This window comes from Balaenoptera physalus (genome assembly GCF_965194825.1).
Source record: "Balaenoptera physalus genome assembly, chromosome: 7".
NCBI classification, from domain to species: domain Eukaryota; kingdom Metazoa; phylum Chordata; class Mammalia; order Artiodactyla; family Balaenopteridae; genus Balaenoptera; species Balaenoptera physalus.
Window position 1 is genome coordinate 3,962,156 of NC_138886.1, and position 22,233 is coordinate 3,984,388.

The 22,233-nt window shown below is 47.3% G+C and overlaps 1 protein-coding gene across 7 annotated transcripts in view; it reads left to right on the forward strand.

Annotated features, from left to right (window-relative positions):
- Positions 1-22,233, forward strand: part of AK8 (adenylate kinase 8) — a 133,369-nt gene that overhangs the window by 69,587 nt on the left and 41,549 nt on the right. For all 7 annotated transcript variants that reach the window (XM_082468207.1, XM_082468209.1, XM_082468208.1 and 4 more), the window contains one exon: positions 11,168-11,309. In XM_082468207.1, the coding sequence (XP_082324333.1) occupies positions 11,168-11,309 (142 nt within the window). The remainder of the gene's footprint in view (positions 1-11,167; positions 11,310-22,233) is intronic.

Below are 22,233 nucleotides of genomic sequence, written 5' to 3' on the forward strand. Positions count from 1 at the left end.
GGACGACTCCACCCCACACTGCCTTGGGCCTTACTTGGCATGGCTAGAACAGCTAGAGGCAACTGGGCTGGCTCCTCTGGGGCCCTACATGGGGTTCTCGGTTCTGGTGTCAACCTGGTTCCTTGGTTCTTCTCCCTGTTGCATCTGCTGGGGCAGGATTCTTCATCCCCATGCCTGGGGCCTGGAGTGAGATGCTTGGACCGTCTGGGGCTGGTCAGACCTCTCTCTGTGCAGCCTCTCCACATGGCTAGCTTGGGCTTCCTCCCAGCATGGGGGCCTCGGGTTGGTCAGCCCCCGTGACGTGGTCCTAGCTTCCCCCAGAACAAGCATCCCAAGGAGGCCCAGGGCGGCAGGGGTGGATGGGGTGGAGGATGGGGTAAGCTATGTCTTCTGCTGAGCCAGCCTCAGAAGTCCCAGAATGAACTTCCATCAAGCTAGTCAATAAGACCAGATTCAAGGTGGTGGTGGGGGGAGGGGGGGAGGGGGGCTAGAGTCCCCTCCCAGCGGTAGGAGTGGCCACCTCCAATCTGCCACCCTAGGGAAGGCTTGCATTGAACGTTCTGGTTTGGTTCAGGATTGGCTGCATCCCGTGACTGGGTGAGGCCGAACCCAGATGGCCTCATGGGTCCTCAGAACTGGGGGTGGCCTGACGTCAGACGTGCTACGTAGGGGCTTGCAGGGAGCTCAGAGAACTGAGAGTCCAGTTCTCTTTTAAAGAGGAAGAAACCCCAGCTGGGAGGTAAAGTCACTCACCCAAGGGCACGCTGCAAACGAAATGCAGAATGGAGGGCAGAATTCATGCTGTTTCTTCCCCTGAAAGGCAGGCAGAGAGCAGAGGTGGAGCAGGTGACCCCAGAGCCTGCTCCACTGTGTTTAATTCTGGGCTTCATGACCTATTAGTGTGTGACCTTGGGCAAGTTACTTCCTCTCTCTGTGCCTCAGTTTCCTAATCCGTAAAATGGGGTTGTTATGAAGATTACATGAATCAATACTTGTATTAGAGAAAATACATGCTCAGAACAGAGCTGAGCTCATAGTAAGCACTATGGCACACATGCTTGTTAAGTAAATATGCCATCGCGTCTTTTTGACCCCAGAATATGGGGCTCACGGTTGTTCCCTGGTTTCCCAGTAGTTGCTGATTTTCTCCTCACAGATCATGTGGGCAACAGCTTTCTCGCTGCCCTTGAGATGTGGGCGGAAGTAACTGGTTCTGAGCCCCGACTTCATTAAAATGGAAGGAAAATCGTGCTCCTTAAACTCTTTGATCCGCAGTGTACCGTTAATGTTAATACTCTGCACTTTACAACAATCTGGTCCGCATCTGGACTGCTGGCCTCTTCTCATTTTCCACTGAAAGATGTAAAACTGCGTTTTAAGGTTAACTAATTACCAAATCGTTATACACAGTGTGTCTAAGTGAGCATTTTTATTAAAAGTCTTATTAATTTGCTAAGTGAAGCCCCATTTATTTACAGAAGAATGGGTTTTTTTTTGAATTTTATTTTATTTTTTATACAGCAGGTTCTTATTAGTTCTCTATTTTATACATATTACTGTATACATGTCAATCCCAATCTCCCAGTTCATCCCCCCACCCCAGAAAAATGTTTTTAAATGGTCTTTTTTTTCTCATCTAAAACCTCATTAGCAAGAGAAGCCCAAGGGCCCACTGCTGGAGAGCCGCCTCTCAGCTGTGACTGGGTCAGCCGTGTTGGCACCTCAATCTTATCTTTGCTTTTGGCCCCAGTAGGCGTGGCAGAGGGGAGTGATAGAAAGCGGGTAGCGCTCACGAGATGGGCAGCACAGACCAGCCTCCTGGCTGGTGAGAGTCCCAGGCCTAATGTACTCGTCTGGACTTGAAAAAAAAAGCCAATATTAAAAAATTGTCGGCAACTATAAGGAGAAAACTTCCTGTTGAAACCCAGGAAGTTTCAACTTGTTGGGGGAAATAAAACTTTTATTTTATTTATTTATTTAAAAAATATATATCTGTTTGTTTATTTATTTGGCTGCACCGGGTCTTAGTTGCAGCATTTGGCATCTAGTTCCCTGACCAGGGATCAAACCTAGGCCCCCTGCATTGGGAGTCTGGAGTCTTAACCACTGGACCACCAGGGAAGTCCCAAAAACTTTAAAATTATTTTAAAAAAATTGTTATTTCCTGGCACCATTGTCTGCCAAGCAGATTTAAGTGTTGTTGTTAAGTAATAGAGATATTAGGATACAGACTTTTGGAACCTAAAGAAGTCTTAAAAGACATCCGTTCCATCTTGTGCCTGGGAAACACTGGCTGACCAAGGCAGGCACTTGGCCGGGGGAAGTGACTTGAGTTTACGAAGGAGGCAAGCGCTCCCAGGGGCTTGGTCCCCCTGAAGAATTGTGGAGTACACCCAATTCGAACAAGCTGGTTTCTCCTTGTCATCTGCTGTACGGGTTTTAGAAATGTTCTGTTTATCATTTTAAGTGCTCACTTGGGGCGCAGGATCCATGGTTGACCAGCAGGTGGCAGTAAATAACAAACAAAGAGCGTCGCTAATGGAAAGCCTGGCCCGAGGTCCTGGCACTGTGGCGCTGCAGGTCCTTCTAAGACACTCCTGATTCCTGGTTACAGCAGAGAGGAGGGCTTGCAGGCCTCAGCTGCCAGGAATCAGTGTCATCCGAAGGGTAACGGTCTCCCAGAAATGGTGGAGTTTAGCTTTCACTGAATTACAGTGATAGTAAGTCGGGGCCCAGAAGAGCCCAGCCCATATCCTGGGTCAAGCCCCCAGCAGTGTGGGGAAGAGACAGATGTGTGGGGGGAATGGGAGCCCCATTTCTCTGGAGCATCGGTATGCATGAGATGGAAATGAAAAACAGAAACGAAAGCAACCCCTCTTTCTCCTCCGCAGCTGGGTTCCTTTCCAAGACTCTCCCACTGGGCCTGATCAGGAGGGGGCGGGGTCCGGGAGCTGCGCTGGGATGTTGGGAAGCGGGAGGAGAGGAAAATGCTGAGTCTCTCACGACCCCCGACAGATGCCAAGTGTCCCCTTTACTTGATTTCAAATGGGGTCTTGAAGAGGGAAAGACGTTGCAGGGGCAGTTACAGGCTGCGTGTGTCTGTGTACGTGTGTGCGTGTGTGTATGTGTGTGTGCATGTGTGTATGTGTGTGTGCATGTATGTGTGTGTGCGTGCGTGTGTGTGTCCACGTGAGTGTGTGTGTGTGTAGGGGAGGGGGTAAGCGCGTGCGCTGTATTGTGTGTAGAAGGGTGTGGGGCGTAGAGCGTGTGTGTTGCGCATGGGGGGGTAGCGTGTGTAGGGTGCAGGTAGGCGTGTAGCAGGTGTGTAACGTGCGTGTCCTGCAGGGGTGTGTAGGGGTATTATAGGTGAGTGCCTGGGCGTGTGTAGTGTGTCGGTGGGTTTCTGAGTGTGTGTGTCGGGAGTGTGTAGGGTGTGTGGTGAGGTCCTCAGCTTTTTCTGATCTGCCCAGGGGTGGTGGGAGGGTTAGATGGCTTGTCCTGGGTGCGTCAATCAACCTTGGGTCTTTTTACCTTGAAGCCCCGGCTGAGGGAGTTCTTTCCTTTTCTCCACTTTCCGTCCTAGCCGTTCAGGGCCAGCGCCAGCAACCTCGGTGCCCCTCGGGCCCCTCCCCCAGCAGCTGAGCCCCGGGTCAGGGACGCTCACGGGGATGCAGAGGTTTGGACCACAGGCGGCAGGAAGGGATCGGGGCAGGGGCTCCGAGAGAGTCCCTTCTGCCCTCAGCTCTGGCTTCCACTGGACAGATCATGAGCTGGCCTAGGTATTCTCTCGGGGCCCTCCCTAACGAATGCCACTGGCATTCTGAGCTGGACTTGACTGAGGATGTCAGACCTGCAGCCTGGGAAGAAGAGTCCTGTCCAGTCACCTCATGGTGGCCTGACTCACGGGGGTACTTTCTTCTGTCTGAGCCGTAGGATTGATATGCAGGAGGGGACTTGACCTGGGGCCCAGGCCTTTGAACAGGAATGCCTCCCCTTCAAGACCAAGGGTGGGCCAGGTGTCCTGGGTGGGGTTGGTGGGGGACCTGGGAACCTCTCGCCCGTGACCGAGGCTCCCCGCCCACCCCTCGAGCACAGCCGGCCGGCAGGGAATACGTGGATTGAGATTTTAATAACCTCGAGGTCAATGTGAGGACTGCCATCTTTTATGGAAGATTTTCAGAAAAAAAAAAACAAAAAAAACCACCCGAAACCATGTGGTGTGGCCTTTATGAAATAATGGGATATTCATATCTTGCACTTTGCTAAATTTAGGGTTGACAGGACATTCCGGAGAGGTAGCCCTTGGCAGTAGCTTATATGCAGGGTAAGATGTTAACTGTCAAGCCCAGAAATCAAGCCTGAGGCACCTGACTCAGTGGAGAAAGACTTGAGAGCGCACTGAAAATCTCTCTCCGAGAGGAGGATGAAGGCCGATGGACAGCGTTATCAAGGAGACTTTCAACTTCCAGCAGAACACAGCGGCCGAGATCTGCTCTGAAAAGGCTGCATTTTTGCTCAACCGGCTGGTCAGACCATGCGGGGTTGGAAAAGTGAGTCGATGGCCTACAGGGGGAAAAAAGGCGGCAGCCAAACAAAGGCACAGGGCAGAAAACCTGATACAGGAGATGCAGGGGTAGGGCCGGGAAATGCACTGAAGGCAGGGTCTTCCCGCCTCACCCTTCACCCCTGGGCCTGCACGCCGTGTCTGTGTCCGGGAGGGCCCCGGAGGCAGTATCCAGAGGGGTCTGTCATTTGTTTTTGCCGCCAGCAGTGTCTCCCAGCCTCCAATGGGGGAGCACAGCCCGTCCCTGCGAGGGGACCCCTGGTGTTGCCCAGAGCCGTCCGTGCTGGAGGGGGAGGGGACCAGCGAGCCTCCGTGGCCCCGCAGCCTCTGTCTCCCTGGCCCCAGGAGCCCCAGTTACCAACGTTCAACCTTGATTGAGACACAGAGAGGGTAATGGCCTGGTGTGCGGGTCTGAGCAGCTTCCCCGGGATTGCCCAGGAAGGCAGATCCGTGCAGATGCCAGGCTCCTGGGCAGCGCTTCCAGGGTCCAGAGTGGAGTGACAGAAGGACTAGGGCTCCATCCAGCCCTCAGGTCCCCCCAAAGTGGAGCCGCTTCTGGTGCAAGGACAGCCCTCCAGGGAGATTTCATCCTTTGTCCTTTCGCAGTGGTCTCTCACAGTGGTCATTTCAACCTCCTTTAGGCCTTTAAGTCGTTTCCTTTAAACAAAAAACCCACTTTGTTAATGGAGGCCTTTAAATGTATGTAAAAAGCAGAGAGAATAGGATAAGGAACCTGAAGGGACCCATAACCAGTATAAGGGACCCACGTGAGCTCGTGGTCACCCTCGGTGCGTCTGGAATCCTCTGGGAAGACCCCCCCGCCATCAGGAGTATTTTGAAACAAATCCCAGACGTCAACACGTCTTCTCTTGACTGCTTATTTAATTCATGGGTGGGCTGTGGCGCGGATGAAGGGAGCCCTGAGAGAAGGGCTGTTTCCCATTGCCACAGGACTTGACTCAGAGCTCGGGAGAACAGTCCAGGTTTGGGGGAATTGGTACTATGCATTCATTCATTCATTCAAAGTGTGTTTATTACGTACCTGCCACGTGCGGGACACAATACCAAATGCCCGGGTGTAGCAACGAGCCTGACTTGACAGGGGTCCCTGCTTTCTCCAGTGGGGGGTGAGGGTGGGAATGTAGGCATTAAACAAATACTGCACCAATAATGATTGATTCACAATTGTGGTACGGTCCTCTGAGGAGAAGTGCTAATTTGAGAGCCTGAAGAGAGGGGCTTGTTTTGGTTTTGGCTCGAAGCTGGAGTCCATATGAGTATCCATCTTCTTCCCCAGTCCTCCGGAAATGTGACCTTGCCCTCCTCCAAATCGCTCAGCACTGCCACGCCTCCCATGTCCTTAGGCCTTTCCAGCCAGGATGTGTTGACTTGTGTTATTGTCTCTCTCAACTCCAGGACCCTGAGACCCCAAGGGACCGTCTGTCACTCGTGGGGCATCAGTGGGGCCCTCCTGTCTCCCCCGTGCGTGTGTAGTGTGTGTATATGTGCGTGTGTGTATATGTATGTCAATATACATTTAAATTAGACCATATTATACAAACCGTTTTACTTTTTTCCCATTTGATATTCTGTCCGAGGCCTCTTTCCAAGTCAACATAAATATAAATGATTTTTTAAAGTTTACCTAATATCGCATTGCATAGATGTGCATCCTTTATTTAAGCTGTCGTCTACTGACGGACATTTAAAATCGTTTCCGATTGTCACTATTATAAACAGCACTGAAGTGGACATCTTTATGTGCACATCTTTGGTCGTATGTGCTGTTGTATCTTAGGTGTAAATTCTTAGGAACGTGATTGCTGGGCCAAAAGGCATGTATGTACGTTTTAACTTTTGATGCCAGTTGGGAAGTTCCCTCTAGAAATCTTTGCCAACTTAATAGGGAAAAAAACCCACCCCAAACCAAAAAGTCTCTTTGTGTTTCTATCTGGTCAGATTTCTTGACCTTAAGTCAGATTTCTTCCAGGCTGAGAAACTGGCTTGGGCAGGTCACTTAAGGCACAATCTTTTTGGGACTTGGTTTCTCAACTTTGAAATGAGGGGGGTGGGCAAAGGGATGACCTACCAGGTCTTTCCCTCTCTGAATCGCCAAGGCTCCGAGCTGCACGAGCAGCCCGCTGTTGCCCCTAGAAGCTCAGTGGCTCAGACGTCCCTCCTGGAGTGCGGCTTGGTTTCCAAACAGCACTGACTATTGAAGAAAACAAATTATTGGCCCAATGCCATTCTCACCACCAAACAACTGAGGCCTTAATGGGCCTGGGGTATCACTGGTCAGCAAACTAATTACCCAGTGGACCTCCTCTCCCAAGGGCAAGCCCGTTTCTCCTAAAGCCAGATTCAAGCTCAGATGTTGGACTTCATGTTTGTAATTTAAGGGTCCCATTTTCTTGCCAGTGGCTTCATCGTAGCCATCTGATGGGAATCTGGGTAAACTTTCAGGAGGAATTAAAACTATATGCACACAGGGACTTCCCTGGTGGCACAGTGGTTAAGAATCTGCCTGCTAATGCAGGGGACATGGGTTTGAGCCCTCGTCCGGGAAGATCCCACATGCCGCAGAGCACCTAAGCCGGTGTGCCACAACTACTGAGCCTGTGCACCACAACTACTGAAGCCCACGCACCTAGAGCCCGTGCTCTGCAACAAGAGAAGCCACCGCAATGAGAAGCCCGCGCACCACAACTAAAGAAAGCCCACGTGCAGCAATGAAGACCCATCCCTTCAAAAGAGCTCTGATCTGGCAGCTCCCATGAGTTGTCTCCAGGCCCCATAACAGCCAGCGAGGCAAGTGTCCCAGAGGAGGACTCTGAGATTCAGGGAGGTCCCACGGCCGGACCACTGGGCTCTCTGCTCACACTTGCTCGAAGAAAGGAACCCAGGGGAGCTAAGAGCTGAGTTTTCCTGGGTTTTATTCTAAGGAACTCTCATAAAAGCAGCAGTATTTACAAATCTTCCTGCAGCCCCCCACTTAGAGCTCAGCCCACCCACCTTCCCCGTCTGCTGATGGAGAGACTGGGACTGGGAGAGGGGTGCAGAGAGCGCTTTCTGCCACAGCCGGCCTCTCTCTAATGGGGTGTCGCTGGGAGCTTGCGGCATCCCTCAGCTACTCAGGTGCCCAGGGACTTGAGGGCACTGTGCTTGTGGGGTCAGCAAAAGATGGTTTCTTTCCTTTTATTTATTATTATTATTATTATTATTTTTGGCTGCGCCGTGCGGCTTGCGAGATCTCAGTTCCCCAACCAGATATTGAACCCGGGCCACCGCAGTGAAAGCGCCGAGTCCTAACCACTGGACCGCCAGGGAATTACTTTTTTTTTTTTTGGTTTCCTTTTAGGAATTTAGAAAGCTGGAGCTGTGCACAGCTGGTTTGCACTCAGGGGTCCTCAGCCCAAGCTCTTTGCAGACTTTACAGGAGGTAAAGTGTTCTTCACTAGCCACACCCATGGGACCTGGGGACCCCAGCCGGGGTCTCCACTGGCGGATCCCACAAAATAAGCAGTCCTTGTTGCAAACGTGGCAGAGCGCACGTTCCAGGACGTACCAGCTCAGGATCCTGAGATCAACCCCCATGCGTTCATTCAATAAATATGCACCAAGGGCCAGCACATGGTCATTCCCAAGATGGCCTGGGGGTGGCCAGATCCCCTTCCTTCCTGAAGACCTGGCAGGGCCTCCCCACCCCCACTTCCCAGAGATCACTCTGCTCCAGCCACACTGGCCCTTTCTCCATCCCTTCCACGTGCCGAGCTCATTCCAGCCTCAGGGCCTTTGCCAGTGCCACCCCGGACATCCTCCCCAGATCTTCACGGGCTGGACTCACCGTCCAGACCTCGGCCGGCTGTGACCGCAGAGACCATCCTGGACCCTGTCAAACCAGCCGCATCCCATCATTCGGTTTGCTTTCTGCATAGTATTTATGACTCTCTGAGATGGGTATTTATCTGTGCATTGTCTGTCTCGCTGGCTAGAACGTAAAATCCAGGAGGGCAGGGCCCTTGGCTTCTTGCTTGCCGTGTGTGGCAGCGTCAAACCCTTGTCTCTGGACACAGCACAGACGCTGCGTAACGCTCCATTGGACAGATCCCTGGGATAGGCTTGTTTTTGTACTAGTTACTATTTCACTGAGAATATCTGTACATATTTAGGGGTAGACCTGGACTGGAAAGCTCTATGGCACATTCTTAACCCACATTGTCTTTAATCTGTATTTCTCTTGACAGAAAACATGAGGTTTCTGGATCAGAGAAAAGACCCATTATTTATTCACACAGTAGCCTGAGGGCTGGCTCCCCGCACCCTGACTCCTCACAGGGGCCGCTGGTGGCAGCCGGTGTGCCCTGCGTGCGTGGGGAGGGGAGCAAGGGGTGGAGGAGCCGAAGCTGTGACAGCTGCCCCTCTGTCCCCCCCCCCCCGCCGCTGCCCTGAATATAAACAGCCCCTGGGGAGTGGGGGCAGGGAGATCAGTAGGCTTACTACCCCCGGAATGTGAACAGAGGACTGAGGACAGAGGTCCCTACGTCTCTCCATCTTTAACTGCCCAGGCTTGTTTGAAGTCAACCATCCTTTATCCCAGGAGCCAACTCAGCACACCGTGACCTTGACCTTGGGGAAAACATGAGCGTATTCATGAAACATTGTTTCCTGACATACATCTCCCGAACTGAAAAGTACCAGCCCCCATCTCTGAGCGCCATCTCCCACATGCCTGGAGCTATGCGTCGTGTTGATGCTGTGGTGAGAGGTCCCGGCGTCCTTTTCGGCGGTTGAGGAAACTCAGACTGGGAGAGCCTGCCTGACCGAGTGGAGGTCGGTTGGCACCTAAGGGCAGGGCTGAGACCAGCCCCCGCATTCGTGTGTGCCTCCAGCCCAGCTCCTCCCCCTCCTCTCTTCTTCTGAGCTCCCCAAAGCGTGGTCGAGTTGGGTTTTAACATCTTTGTTTAGTTGCAGTGAAGCTTTGAAAAGGGAGGGCTCCTGTCTATTTATTCCATACCTCCTATCTGCCAGGCACTGTGTTAATCATGGAAAAGCGAGGTGGGCATGGTCCTCTGTCCTCGTGAGAGGCAGCATTACACAAAGAATTAGCCAGAGAGTTAATAACAGGGGTGGCAAGTGAAAGTGAAGAAGCACAGGCGCTAACCCAGCGATGGGCCGTCCAGGGAGCGGACACTCCTCTGGGGCCTGGCCCCGGGCAAGGCATGGGGGAAGGATGCTCTGGATGGAGAGACCGGCACCTTCAAGGGGAGGCGAAGAGCTGGGGGAGATTCACAGGGAGGGGAGGCAGGACTTGGGCCCTGCAGGGCCCTGTTGACCATGGGGAAGTGTACTGCTCTTATCCCCAGAGCAATGGGGAGCCATGGTGGGTTTAAGCAGGGAAGGGATGGAATTAGCTGTATCAACTTCTCACTGATCTGTCTTAGCCAGATCTTCTCATTAGAGCAAATTTCCTGCTCTTTCCTAGGGGCTGGGGAGAAAGGCTGGAAGATGTGAGAAAGAACAAAATCAGGGAAATGCAAATGACTTAGATGAGGTTTATGGTTCTTTGGCAACAGGGCAGTAACCTGGCATGTCACAGCCGTGAAGGAAAGCAGTAATTTTTCTGAATCTTTCACCACCACGTTCACCTGGCTGTCAGCCTGGGGGCCTTTGGGGAAGTTTCAGTCATGTGCGTTAGGGCCACTTGGCTGACTCACGGAGGGAACCCGGCATCTCCAGAAAAGCCGCTGAGCTGCCCTGTCACTGCAGCTCCAGGAAACCCGCTCGCTGGGGGGGCCCACATTCATAGCAAACAATGGTAATATTTACCAAGTATCTCTGGAAAAATGAGTGCAAAGTGCAGGAAATGCAGTGCAAATTGCTAGAACGCAGTACATTAGCAACATAGGCCCTTTAATGAATCTGAGAAGAGAGGTATAAATTTCAGGAAAATGTCAATTGCAGTAATGTAAACAAGAGGCTTCTCAACATCTCCTTCTCTGTGAGACTTGATTTCAGTCTCTGGTTATAACTAAAGCTGTGATTCTTGAGAGAGATTTGATTCTGAACATCAAGGAGGGGAGAACTGGGGGAAGGGGAAAAGAAGGGGGTTGCTTGTGTATCGTGAATTAGCAGAGAGCCTCGGGGGCACCACTGCCATCCCATCGGAGGAAAACTAAACCTTCCACTGGGGATTGGTATGCTTCTGTGAAAAGTCTTTTTGCTGCAAAAACTGGATCCCTGCGGTTGCAGGGGGATCGGGGAGGGGTGCCCACATATCACTGAAGGGCTGGGAGCTACCCTGGCTGCCGATGGGCGTATATCCTGTCAAAGCCAGGGAAAGCTCAAGCTCAAGGTCAAGGTCACCCAATGGTTTTCCCTTCTTGGGTGGCCATGTTCCTCCCATTGCTAGGACCTCGGAGGGTCCTGGGAAACGGGCGCCCACAGCCCTGTCCACCTAAAACAGCCTCTTCACCTGTTCAAATCAGGGTCAAAAAAAGTTAGGAAGACCGTGAGCCAGGGCCACGGAGGCTCCCTCACCTTCCTGTTGGCTCAGGAGAGGTGGCCAGGGCGGCCGAGTGACCAGCTGTCTTCCTTTCTCTGCAGTCCCCGACAACATCGTCATGAAGGTGCTGAGGCAGCGCCTGGACCAGCAGGACTGCGTTGAGAGAGGGTGGGTGCTGCACGGCTTCCCACGAGACAGGGACCAGGCGCGCTTGATGGACGGCACGGGCTACAAGCCCAACAGGTGAGCAGCCCGCTTCCGGCGGGGCCTCGGCCCTGGCCACGCCGCCTCCCAGGAAGAGGTCCCCACCACCCGGCGCTGTCTGTCCAGATCCCGCTGACTGCTGGCAGTTTGCCGGAGCCTTACCACGTTCCGGAAGGGGGGGAGTGTCTCTTAGTCATTCCCATTGCCACCCACTCGTCCCATTCACCCTGGGAACTAGGAGTCAGGCTTGGGTTCAGATCCTGGCTCGGCCGCTCGCCTTGCTGGACCTGAGCGTCTCCTCTGTGAATGATAATACGCAGCAACCAGTCTTGCCTTCCTCATGGGACTGTGGTGCAAAGCGATCCGTGTTTCCTTCTACTGTTTTCACAACTTCCTTTTTTACATTTGGTTCTTTGATGTGTCTGATATTTATTTTGATGTGGGTATGCAGTACAAATCTCTTTTTTTCCCCCTCAAATGTTGAATATTGTTGAATACTCTGTCCTTCTTCCACTAACGTGAACTTGAGGGCACCCCACCACAGTAGATATTGTGGAAATAAACAAAGCCCTCCTAAATGAAAAAAGCAAAGGCTGTTCAGTCAGAGCTTGCTATATATAGCAAGGGAGTTGGCCCAATCTTAAAGGCAGGCAAAGGGGAGGGAGAGCCTTCTAGTGGGAAAGGTCAGGCTTGAGGGCTTCCCTGAGGGAGGCTGTGGGCCTGGGGAAGCTGGGGGCGGCCAGCTGGAAGCAGGGTGTCCTATGTGCTTGGTTAGGGGAACATATTCAGCTTTCTCTAATTTGGTTCTAAACTGGAAATGGTGGCAAAATTAGGGAAGCTGTTAGTTACTGATCAAGTCCTGGCTCTTTGGGGCTGATTGCTGCAGAGATGGTGATTGGGTCCTGGGCTGGTGGCTGCAGGGGATAGGTATTTATATATGGTCTGAACACTGTCTGCTCGTAAATACAGTCTCTCTGTACGCTTGGTTGTACTTCTAAACTTTCTATTGTTTCCCACAAGTCTATTTCTGCAGTAGTACCACACTGTTTAACTACTTTAGTTTTATCATATATTTCAAGTCAGTGCAGGACAAAGCCCTTTCATTACTCTTCTTTATTGTCTATTTTATATGTTTGTTTGTTATTCCAAATGAGCACTATGATAATTTAATCGTGAACTGCCATTGACTTTTAAAAAATATTTTATTTATTTATTTTAGCTGCGCCGGGTCTTAGTTGCGGCATGTGGGATCTTCATTTCGGCATGCAAAAAAACTCTTAGTTGCGGCATGCACGTGGGATCTAGCTCCCTGAGCAGGGATGGAACCTGGGCCCCCTGTGTTGGGAGCAAGAAGTCTTACCCACTGGACCACCAGGGAAGTCCCTGCCATTGACATTTTAACTAGAATTGCATTAGATTTATCACTTGGTCTGTTGCAGTCTATGGCCCTGTCCTCTCTGTGCCCCTTCGTGAAACGACCGACAGTTTATTGGGCCCATGCTTTTCATTTTAAGTGCATTTCTAGGTATTATATTACCTGTTGTTCTTCTTGTTGGTGTTGTGATAAGAGGGTATTTTCACCCATTTTATTTTCTAACTGGATTTCTCAGGAGTATAAGAAAGATATTGATTTTTCTTATTTGCTTTATACTGCAGCTTCCTTACTAGAACTTTCTTACTGCTTCTGATAGTTTTTCAGTTGATTCCCTTGGGCTTTTCAGGGTGATGATCATGTCATCAACAAATATTTATCCTTTTGCCTCTTCCTTTCCAATATTTATATTTTTCATTTTACTTTTTGGTCTAATTACATTGGGCAGTACTTCCAGAACTGAGTCATGATGGACAGGTGTTTTTTTTTTCCTGACCTGAAGGACTGTCCTGCATTCTACCACTAAGGCACTACTGTCATTTGAGGTATATACAGTTTTTATAAAGTTAAAGAAGTATAGCTGTTAGGATTTAAAATATCTGGAGTTGATGCTGAATATTATTCAAAGGCCTTTTTAGCATCTTCTAAGACAAATGGGTTTTTTTCTCTTTTTGATGTATGAACATAATGAATTATGTTAGCAGGTTTTCTAATAATAAGTCAGCCTTTCACTCCTAGAATGACTGTCACTTGGTCTTGGTGTGTTATTCTTTCAATATATTGCTTGTGGCAGGTGCAATTTTGATTCCCCATCAAAACTGAGCAGTCCCCCTCCCTGCCATGTCATGCCAGTGAATGTTATATTACATGGCAAAAGGAACTTTGCAGGTGTAATTAAGGTAACTGATCAGTTGGCTTTAAAGTAGGGAGGTCATCCTGAGTGACCTTGATCTTAGTGCAGTTAGGCCTGTACCAGGCTTCTGACCTACAGAAATGTAGTATAATAAGTTTGAACTTTTTAAATCAAGTAAATTTGTAGTAATTTGTTATAGTAGCAATGGGAAACTAATATACTGTTGGATGATATCGGCTACATTTTTATTTAGATTTTTTGCATTAATATGCATATGTAATATGGGTCTGAATTTTTCCATTTTTTTTTTTTTGTCCTTTGTCAGGCTTATAGTATCAAGGATGTGATCATTTCATAGGTTTTCATTCTTCCTCTGTATCTGGAATAGTTTTTAAAACTTCAACACTAACTGTTCCTTGGAGCTGGCCCTTTGGGGGAGAGGTAGCTTATTAATGATTTGATTTTGTGGTTCCTGCGGTTTTTGCTTTATATGTTTTGGTGCCATGTTATTTAGTTCGTAAAGGTTTTTGTCAGCTGTGTGTTCATTGTGCAGTGTCATCTTGATGAAAGCGACTGTCTGTGACAAGACCGTTACTTGTCTCCTCCAACATGAATTTTCCCTTTCCTCCTCGGTAACAAAACATCAGTTTTCAGTAGAGCACGTTGGTGCTGAAATGAAAGACCCCATTTTCCAGCCTCCTTTACAGCTCTGTAGAACCACAGGACTAAGTTCTGGCCAATGAGATATAAGCACAAAACTGTGAGCGTGATTTCCAGAAAACCTGTTTTCGGAGAGCTAACTCAGCTGGAAGGAGGTCTTTTTTGTCCTTTTTGTCTGTTTTGCCTTTCTCTTCTCATTTTGTTTTTCCTAATGTTAATAATCACCTTGTTTCTTCACTTGCCTAGTTTTCTTTGAATCTATTTGCTACTTATTTCTACAGCTTATAATAGCCCCTCAGAACAGTATTCCACAAAGTCCATCATATTATGTAAACTGTGAGTTCCAGGTTTTTATTCACTCCCGTTCCTTTCTTGTTTGGACTGCTTTTTCTGTAGGTTCACTGCAGGGCTGTTCCAGGACTTTTCTGCACTGTGATTGAGGGATTCCCTTGGCCTGTCTTCTGAGTTGGGGTCCCTGTTTCCTGAATCACACATCTTCCTCTTTCTCACATACTCCCTTGTTTTAGTGTAGCATACCTTCCAGTTGCTTCTCAAGTTAAAAAGATGGTTTGACAACGGTAGGCTGTCACACCCTCATCACATGTGCTCCAGACTGAAGAAGTTCACAATGAAATTTCATTTATTTCTTTGATCTGGGTCTCATTTACTCCATGGGACCAAAAATTAATGTGAAAACCCATGTCCTTCAGTTCTGGGAAATTCTCTTGAATTATTTTGTTGATTTTTCTCTATTTTTTTTTTTTTTTTTTTTTTCTGTTCTCCCTGGAACCCGCTATTTGGGTGTTAGATCTCCTGGACTGGCCTTGTAAATTAAAAAAAAAAACTTTTCTCTCTTGTATCCTATGTCTTTTGTTTTTTCTGTGTTTGTGGATGTGTGTGGTTTGCCTTTGTTTTGTTTTGCTCTACTTTCTAGGAGGTTTCCTCAACTTTCTCTTTCAACCCTTTTATTGAATTTCTAACTTCTGCTGCAGTTTTTACTTTTATAACATTCAAGAGGTCTTTTTTTTTTTTTTAATGAATAGCCCAGTTTGCTTTTTTTTTTTTTTTTTAAAAGAAATTCACGTTCTTTTATTTATTTATTTATTTATTTATGACTGTGTTGAGTCTTCGTTTCTGTGCGAGGGCTTTCTCTAGTTGCGGCAAGTGGGGACCACTCTTCATCGCAGTGCGCGGGCCTCTCGCCATCGCGGCCTCTCTTGTTGCGGAGCACAGGCTCCAGACACGCAGGCTCAGTAATTGTGGCTCACGGGCCCAGTTGCTCCGTGGCATGTGGGATCTTCCCAGACCAGGGCTCGAACCCGTGTCCCCTGCATTGGCAGGCAGATTCTCAACCACTGCGCCACCAGGGAAGCCCCAAGAGGTCTTTTTTGTCATCTGAATATTACTCTTATAGTTTCTTGATCTTATTTCATGGATTTTTTTTAATCTCTTGAAGATGTTAATGGCAAGCTTGTTTTTGCAGGAGGGTAATGAAGAGAGGTTTTTTTCCCCTCCTGCATAGTCTGTTCCTACTGAGTTTTTGTTTGTCTTGGTCTCATTCTTTCTCAGTAGAAAGATGTTGCGTTACCCTTGGTTGTTTGCTCACATGTAAGAACGGGAAACTAAAAAACTCTTTGGGAGCTCTGGGGGCCTAGATGGAGCTCATAGAATTTGTCTTCAGTGTGGGATGGACTATTTGGGCCTTTTGTGCAGCATCCTCCCACCAACTCAACATCTTTAAGTCTTTTCCTCTGGAAATGTCAGATTCCTTAGAGAGGGCTCACCCAATCTCCTGCTGGAGGGTGAAGGTCTGGGGTCCAAGGGAGAAGCAGGACAGTGGGAATTGGGAGGAGGCGAGCAGAGGTCTCACGTACTGCATGCCATGTGCATATATTTTTTTTAACCTAATTCCCCTAATTTTGGTACAGACTCAGACTCTCAACTGTGCCCAGCATTCTTCAAGTCCAAGGAGCCTGTATTATATCCTCTCTAGAGAATAAACCTCCCATTTCTACCGAAGTGGAGGAGGAGCATTCCCTCGGCTGGGTGGAGTGAGGAGGGGATCTGGGGCTTAATCTCTTCTTAAGCAAGTTTGACCAATCGTCCTTATTTTAGCCATCCAGTTTCCGAGTGGACTCTTACCAGCGCTGCTCGCTGCTCAAAAGCCAATAAAGAGGCAAGTTTGGTGGAAAGGAAAGTTTGCTTTATTTCCAATGCTGGCAACCCAGGGGGGAGGGGGGGACTTCTGTCCAAAGGCTGACTCCCCCCTACTGGCAGTCAGGGGACAAGAGCTTTTATAGACGGAGGGAGGGCGCTACATGCAGAAACAGCACAGTCAGCTCTGACAGTCGTCTTGAAACTGGTCCTGCGGTGCTCTGATCAGCGTCATCTTGATTGTTTTTGGTACAGTTAGTCTTCAGTTCCAGGATCGGTTTGTTCCCATTTCCTTGAGACCAGTTCTCAGAATTGCAGCAGCTTCATGACTACAGTCTGGTCATCATGTAGTTCACTTCTTCCACCTGGTGGGGTTTCAGTATCTACAAGACGGCTCACCGGATACGGCTCAGAATATTATCCATAGCCCTTGAGGAGGAACTAAACGTCCTTAACTATGCTTAATGACTAAACTATGATTATTTGTTTGACTGTTTTCTTTGCCTCTGCATTTTCTCACTTCTCTGATTAAACGTATTCGTTGGCTAAAGTTTTTCCACAGACAAAGGGCAGGCGGAGGACATGGGAGGGAAGGACCACAGGGCCCTGCTCCGTTTCAGTACCTCTGCCTGAGCCTTTTGAGGATTTGCTGCTGAGGGCTGGGTTTGTTCTCAGCTTTTCCTACTGCTGACTCGGGATTTGGCTTGCTGACGTCTTGCTGCTTGTTGTCACAGGTCCAGCTGCCTTCCAGCCTCAAAAACACTTGTTTAGTTGCCTTCCCTTCCGCTGTTCTCCCTGTCGTTGCTGGTTAGGTGTTCAGAATCCCTTTCCTGTCAATCTTCTGTCGGGTTTGGGGAGGAAACAGAATGTGGTGCATGTTTCAATGTGCCATTTTTACCCGGAACTCAACCTTTGATTGCTTTGTTGCATTTGCATGTCTCTTACCTTCATTTACTTTGCTTCCTTTATTTTAAGTTGTCACGTAGGGCAGAATGAAATTGGGTTTAACATTTTTTATTCAACCTGCTTGTCTTTTCCTTTGAACAGTTGAATTTATCCCACTTATTTTTTACTTTCATCACTTTATTTTATGCTTCATTATGGTTTCCTTTGTTTTCCATCTTTTTTTAATGGTCTGTGTTTTCTTTTTTTAAATTTTATTTTATAAATTTATTTATTTATTTTTATTTTTGGCTGCATTGGGTCTTCGTTGCTGCACACAGGCTTTCTCTAGTTGTGGCGAGCGGGGGCTACTCTTCATTGTCGTGCGCGGACTTCTCATTGTGGTGGCTTTTCTTGCTGCAGAGCACGGGCTCCAGGCGCGTGGGCTTCAGTAGTTGTGGCTCGCGGGCTCAGTAGTTGTGGTGCACGGGCTTAGTCGCTCCGTGGCATGTGGGATCTTCCCAGACCAGGGCTCGAACCCGTGTCCCCTGCATTGGCAGGCGGATTCTTAACCACTGCGCCACCAGGGAAGCCCCTTCTTTTTGTTTTATTATTGCTATTGTTGGCTTCTCTCCTCTCCCCCCAAGTTGGTTTCGTAGATAATCTGTTTCTAGTTCTACTACTCTCGTCAAGATGGTTTAATTAAACTTGTATTTCTCAATTTGTCAGTTCTGAAATGAAACAGAATAATTTGACTCTGTCAATGAAAGATGAAAGAAAAAATGCTCCCATATGTACCACTTCCTCATTCCCCTCCTCCATCCACTCTCCATTTCTGGCAGGCTGGGGCTGTGGGTGGGGAGGGACAGACACATTCTGAAATTTTTTGGCCTCAGTCTATTATACACAGATTATTATTTTTAAGATCACTAAGCTTTTCTTTCTAGAAATATAACAATTACATTCTGTTTTTAGCTGTATTACTGTACTTGTGAAGTTTTCATTCTCTCTTCAACTGGATTCAGATTTCAACACCAGCTGTTTACATGATTCAACCTCTCCATTTATCAGTCTTGATTCATTGTTCATTTGAATGGATTATGTCTTTGAGTCATTTTCAGCAGGGGTACAGACATGCTAGACTTCCTAAATTCTTGCACATTTGAGAATGTCTTTCTGTTAGCTTTATCTGTAAACAGCATCTAGCAAAGTAAAAAATTCTCCCATCACATTTCTTACCCCTCAGCATCCTGTACCATTTCTATACTGTGCTCTGACACCTGTGGGGTTGCAGTAATGTCTGAGGCCAGTGAGATTTTTTTCCATCATAGGTAATGTACTTCTTATGTCTGGATGCTCTCTCTCTCAGTTCGTTTACATTCACTAGGCCATGCCTCAGTCTTGGTTCTCTTTATTACTTTTCTGTGGAATATTATGAATCCTTTCCATTTCCATGATTTCAGGAGAATTTTCTTCTAGTACATATATTAATATTTTTCTGGTTCATTCACTTGGTGTTCTTATTCAGGAAGACCAATTACGTGCATGCTAGATATTTATTATCTGTTTCCATAATTACAGTTTCTTTCTAGTAGCTTTTATCTTTTCCTTTTCTTTTCTGTATTATTTTTCACATCTGTCCTTCATGATAACTTTATTTTTTATCATATTTATTTCTTGTTGCTTCTAATTTATCTTTCATTTCTATAATGCTTTTACGTTTCCCTTAGTTTTTTCCCTTAACGTTGTCAGTTTTCTTTCATCTCCTTTTAAATTTTATCTCATCCTCTTTTCTTTGATTTCTTGTATTACAGAGTCTGTTCTCTCTAAATTATTTTGAGCACGTTGATAAGGTTTTATCTAAAATGTTCTGCTGTTTCCTAGAGTACTTCTTCTTCCAAAGGGTATTCATTGTCTATGTCTCTCTCTCTCTCCCTCTCTCTCTCTCTCTCTTTTTTAACTTTTAGGACCCTTATTTGGCAGTGTCCATACCTGAGTCCCAAGGTGGGTATATTTTGCAAATCACTTGTCTTTGAATAGCTCTGTGGTTTGTCTAAGAATAGCATGAGTTGGTTGTAGAAAATAGACAGAAAATTAGTTTTCTCTGACTGTTGTAATAAATTACCACAAACTTAGTGGCTTAAACAGTACACATTTATTGTCTTACAATTCTGTAAGGTCAACATCAGTATGTCAGACAGGCTGCATTCCTTCCTGCAGGCTCTAGGAAGAGTACATTTCCTCACCTTTTCAGCTTCTAGAGATTGCCCCCAGTCCTTGTATCATTGCCCTCTTCCTCTGTGTTCAAAGACAGCAATGTTGCAACACTTGATCTTCTTCTGTGGCCACATCTCCCTCTGACCAGAGCTGGGAACCGTTCTCAGATTTTAAGGACTCGTGTGATTGGATTGGGTCCACCCAGATAATCTAACCTATCAACGTCCTTAATGTAATCTCATATGCAGATCCCCTTTTCCATGTAAAGTGACATATTCACAGATTCTGGGGGTTAGGAGGTGGACCTCTTGGTGGGGGGCATTATTCTGTCCCTCACGGTTGGATTCTCCTCAATTCTGTCTTAATTATATCCTTGGAGTTGGGTCCGGAGAGCTTCCTCCTAGAAGACTGAAAGGTCTGTTTAGTTCTAGGGCAGCAGGGACCCAGCGGGCAGCCTGAGCATCCTGTCTTTCCACCTATGTTGACTGGGAATTGCCAGGGGGCCACAGTGCTATGAGGCGAAGTTTCCACCCTCCGTTTTCTGGGGATGGAACAGACTTTGGTGTCAATAATTAGCTTCTGAGTAAACTCATCTACCTGAAGATGAAAGGCATCAGGGAAAATGCAAAAACAGTCACTTAAAAGAAGGCTGGGGGTGGGTCATTGAAAAGACATAGGGAGAGAATCTAGTGCTCATTTTTCTGAACCCCGAGGGGAAGAACGCCTCTTTTATTTACCGACCCTGTGCACCATGCCAGGACTGCACGACCAACAGGGGGAGGGCACGGTGTTTATTAAAAGCATCGCAGGGAAGATTATTCAAGAACCTCTTTGATTTAGGGCAGACTTGCAAGGAAATACTTCTCCATTCACCATGAAGTAAAAAGCAGTTTCTAAAGACTTAGTAAATAATGCCAATTTAATTTATTTGACCCTAAGGCAGAGGACAAGCAGAGAAATAAAAAAGGTATTTGTTTACAACGTAGATTTAATCATATGCCACTGTTTAATCATCCTTCTGTATTTCTCTCCCAATCACTGAGGGTGTATTTTCCCTCCTCTTTCTCATCTCTGACTAATCCATTTTCTCCACCTTAGCTTGCAATTTAGCATTTTTTGTGATTAATTCAGAAAGTAATTTTAGCCATGAACCTTCAAGTCCAGATATAGGCTAAGGAAGAGAGAAACATTCTAAAATGAACCCACCTAGCACTGGGATGAATACCAGGGCTGTAATTCTGGTTCGGTTGTGATGCCAATTATAAAGCACTCTAGCTGTGGTGCTGCTGTTTTTGACACCAGGAGGAAATCTTGACAGAATTATAGCCTAGAAATCAATCTGGGAATACGATACAGAAATCTATAATTCAGATCTGAAAACAGTCTACAAAGGCTCTTTTTGTTTTTAGGAGGATTCAATGAAATTAGATTAAAATAAATTTACATATCTATCAATTTTACTATAAAAATATATTCATACTAGTAAATAGAGTTATTGGGGAAGGGTAAGCTACTCTGTGTATTGGACACAGAAATAGACCCCTCTGGCTTATCAGGGAACAAAGTTATTGTCTCCTTGTCAAATATGAGTCTCTTCTTAGAGATAATAAATGGATAGTGTTCAAATGCCATGTTTTGTTTCACTCCTACCTCATAAACCCATGGCACATAATACTAAATTATATTCCTCTGAGCAGTATCAACCTCCTGGTTCTAAGATCCCACAATGAGGGAAACAAACCAAGTAATTGATGTGTCACAAAGGAGGAGAAAAAGTTATTTGAGAACAAATAAAATGGGCTATAAAGTTTGTTAAAACGTAATAATAATAGTAAAAAAAAAAAAATAGAAGAAGAAGAAGAAAGAAACAAAGAAAGAAGTATCCAAGGCTCCATCCAGAAATCTGCCCTCTGCCTGGCTGTAAAATAATTCATTTCATGCTGCAAGTTTGTAGCACGGTATTTCCTTTTAAAATTAATGTTTACTATGGAGAGGGAGTATAGGATTCTGATTGATGTTGGGAAGTTTGCAGTGTATCAGACAGACTGGTGGGTTTTTTTTGTTTTTTGTTTTCCTTTGCATCCTCCCTCACCTTGATGCTGTGAGGAGGGGGCGGGGCGGGCCATGACTTGAACCTCTTCCCCCGACCCGGGCTGTACCGCTGTAGGCCCAGCGGGCAAGGTCCGGGTCACGTCCAACTGCAAGGTCCCAGGTCAGAGCTGCTGCTGCGTCTCTCAGAAATCCCTGGAAAGAGGGTAAAAGGGGGGAACCCTCGCTGAGTCAGTGGCAATGGAATTCAGCAGAATGGTAGCAGAGATTTTATTATTGCTGTTTTCTTTAGTATTTCTCTCTTTCTGTACTCCATTGGACTAAATTTGGGGACTATGAAGAAATCACCCAAGGAAGGTATTTTCGATTAGCTTGTTGTGTCCCAGGTTGTTTTGTGCAAACTGGCAACTGCTCTATAGGTTCCTTTTCAAGTGTGGTGGGTTTTAATTTTTTATTTATTATTATTTCTTAAACTAGACAGTTGTGTGTCCCACATAACTGTGGGAGCCCAGAGGGGTTCGGTTGTCCCTGGGAAAGCAGTGACAGGTCTCCTCTCATTGCACTTGGATCCCAGTTGGTGCTGGGTGTCTTGTTGGCTTTTGCTAAAAGCATAGCCCTTTCGCCCAGGGAACCGGAGAGCAGAGCGGCCGAGGGGACCCAGGCTGGCTGACATGAACTCCCAGCCTGGAGGAGCTGGGACTCCCACACCCAAGTGGAGCCTGCCCGGTGCAAGCCTGGCCCCTCAGACACGTGGGTCTGAAAGCTTTTAGATTTCC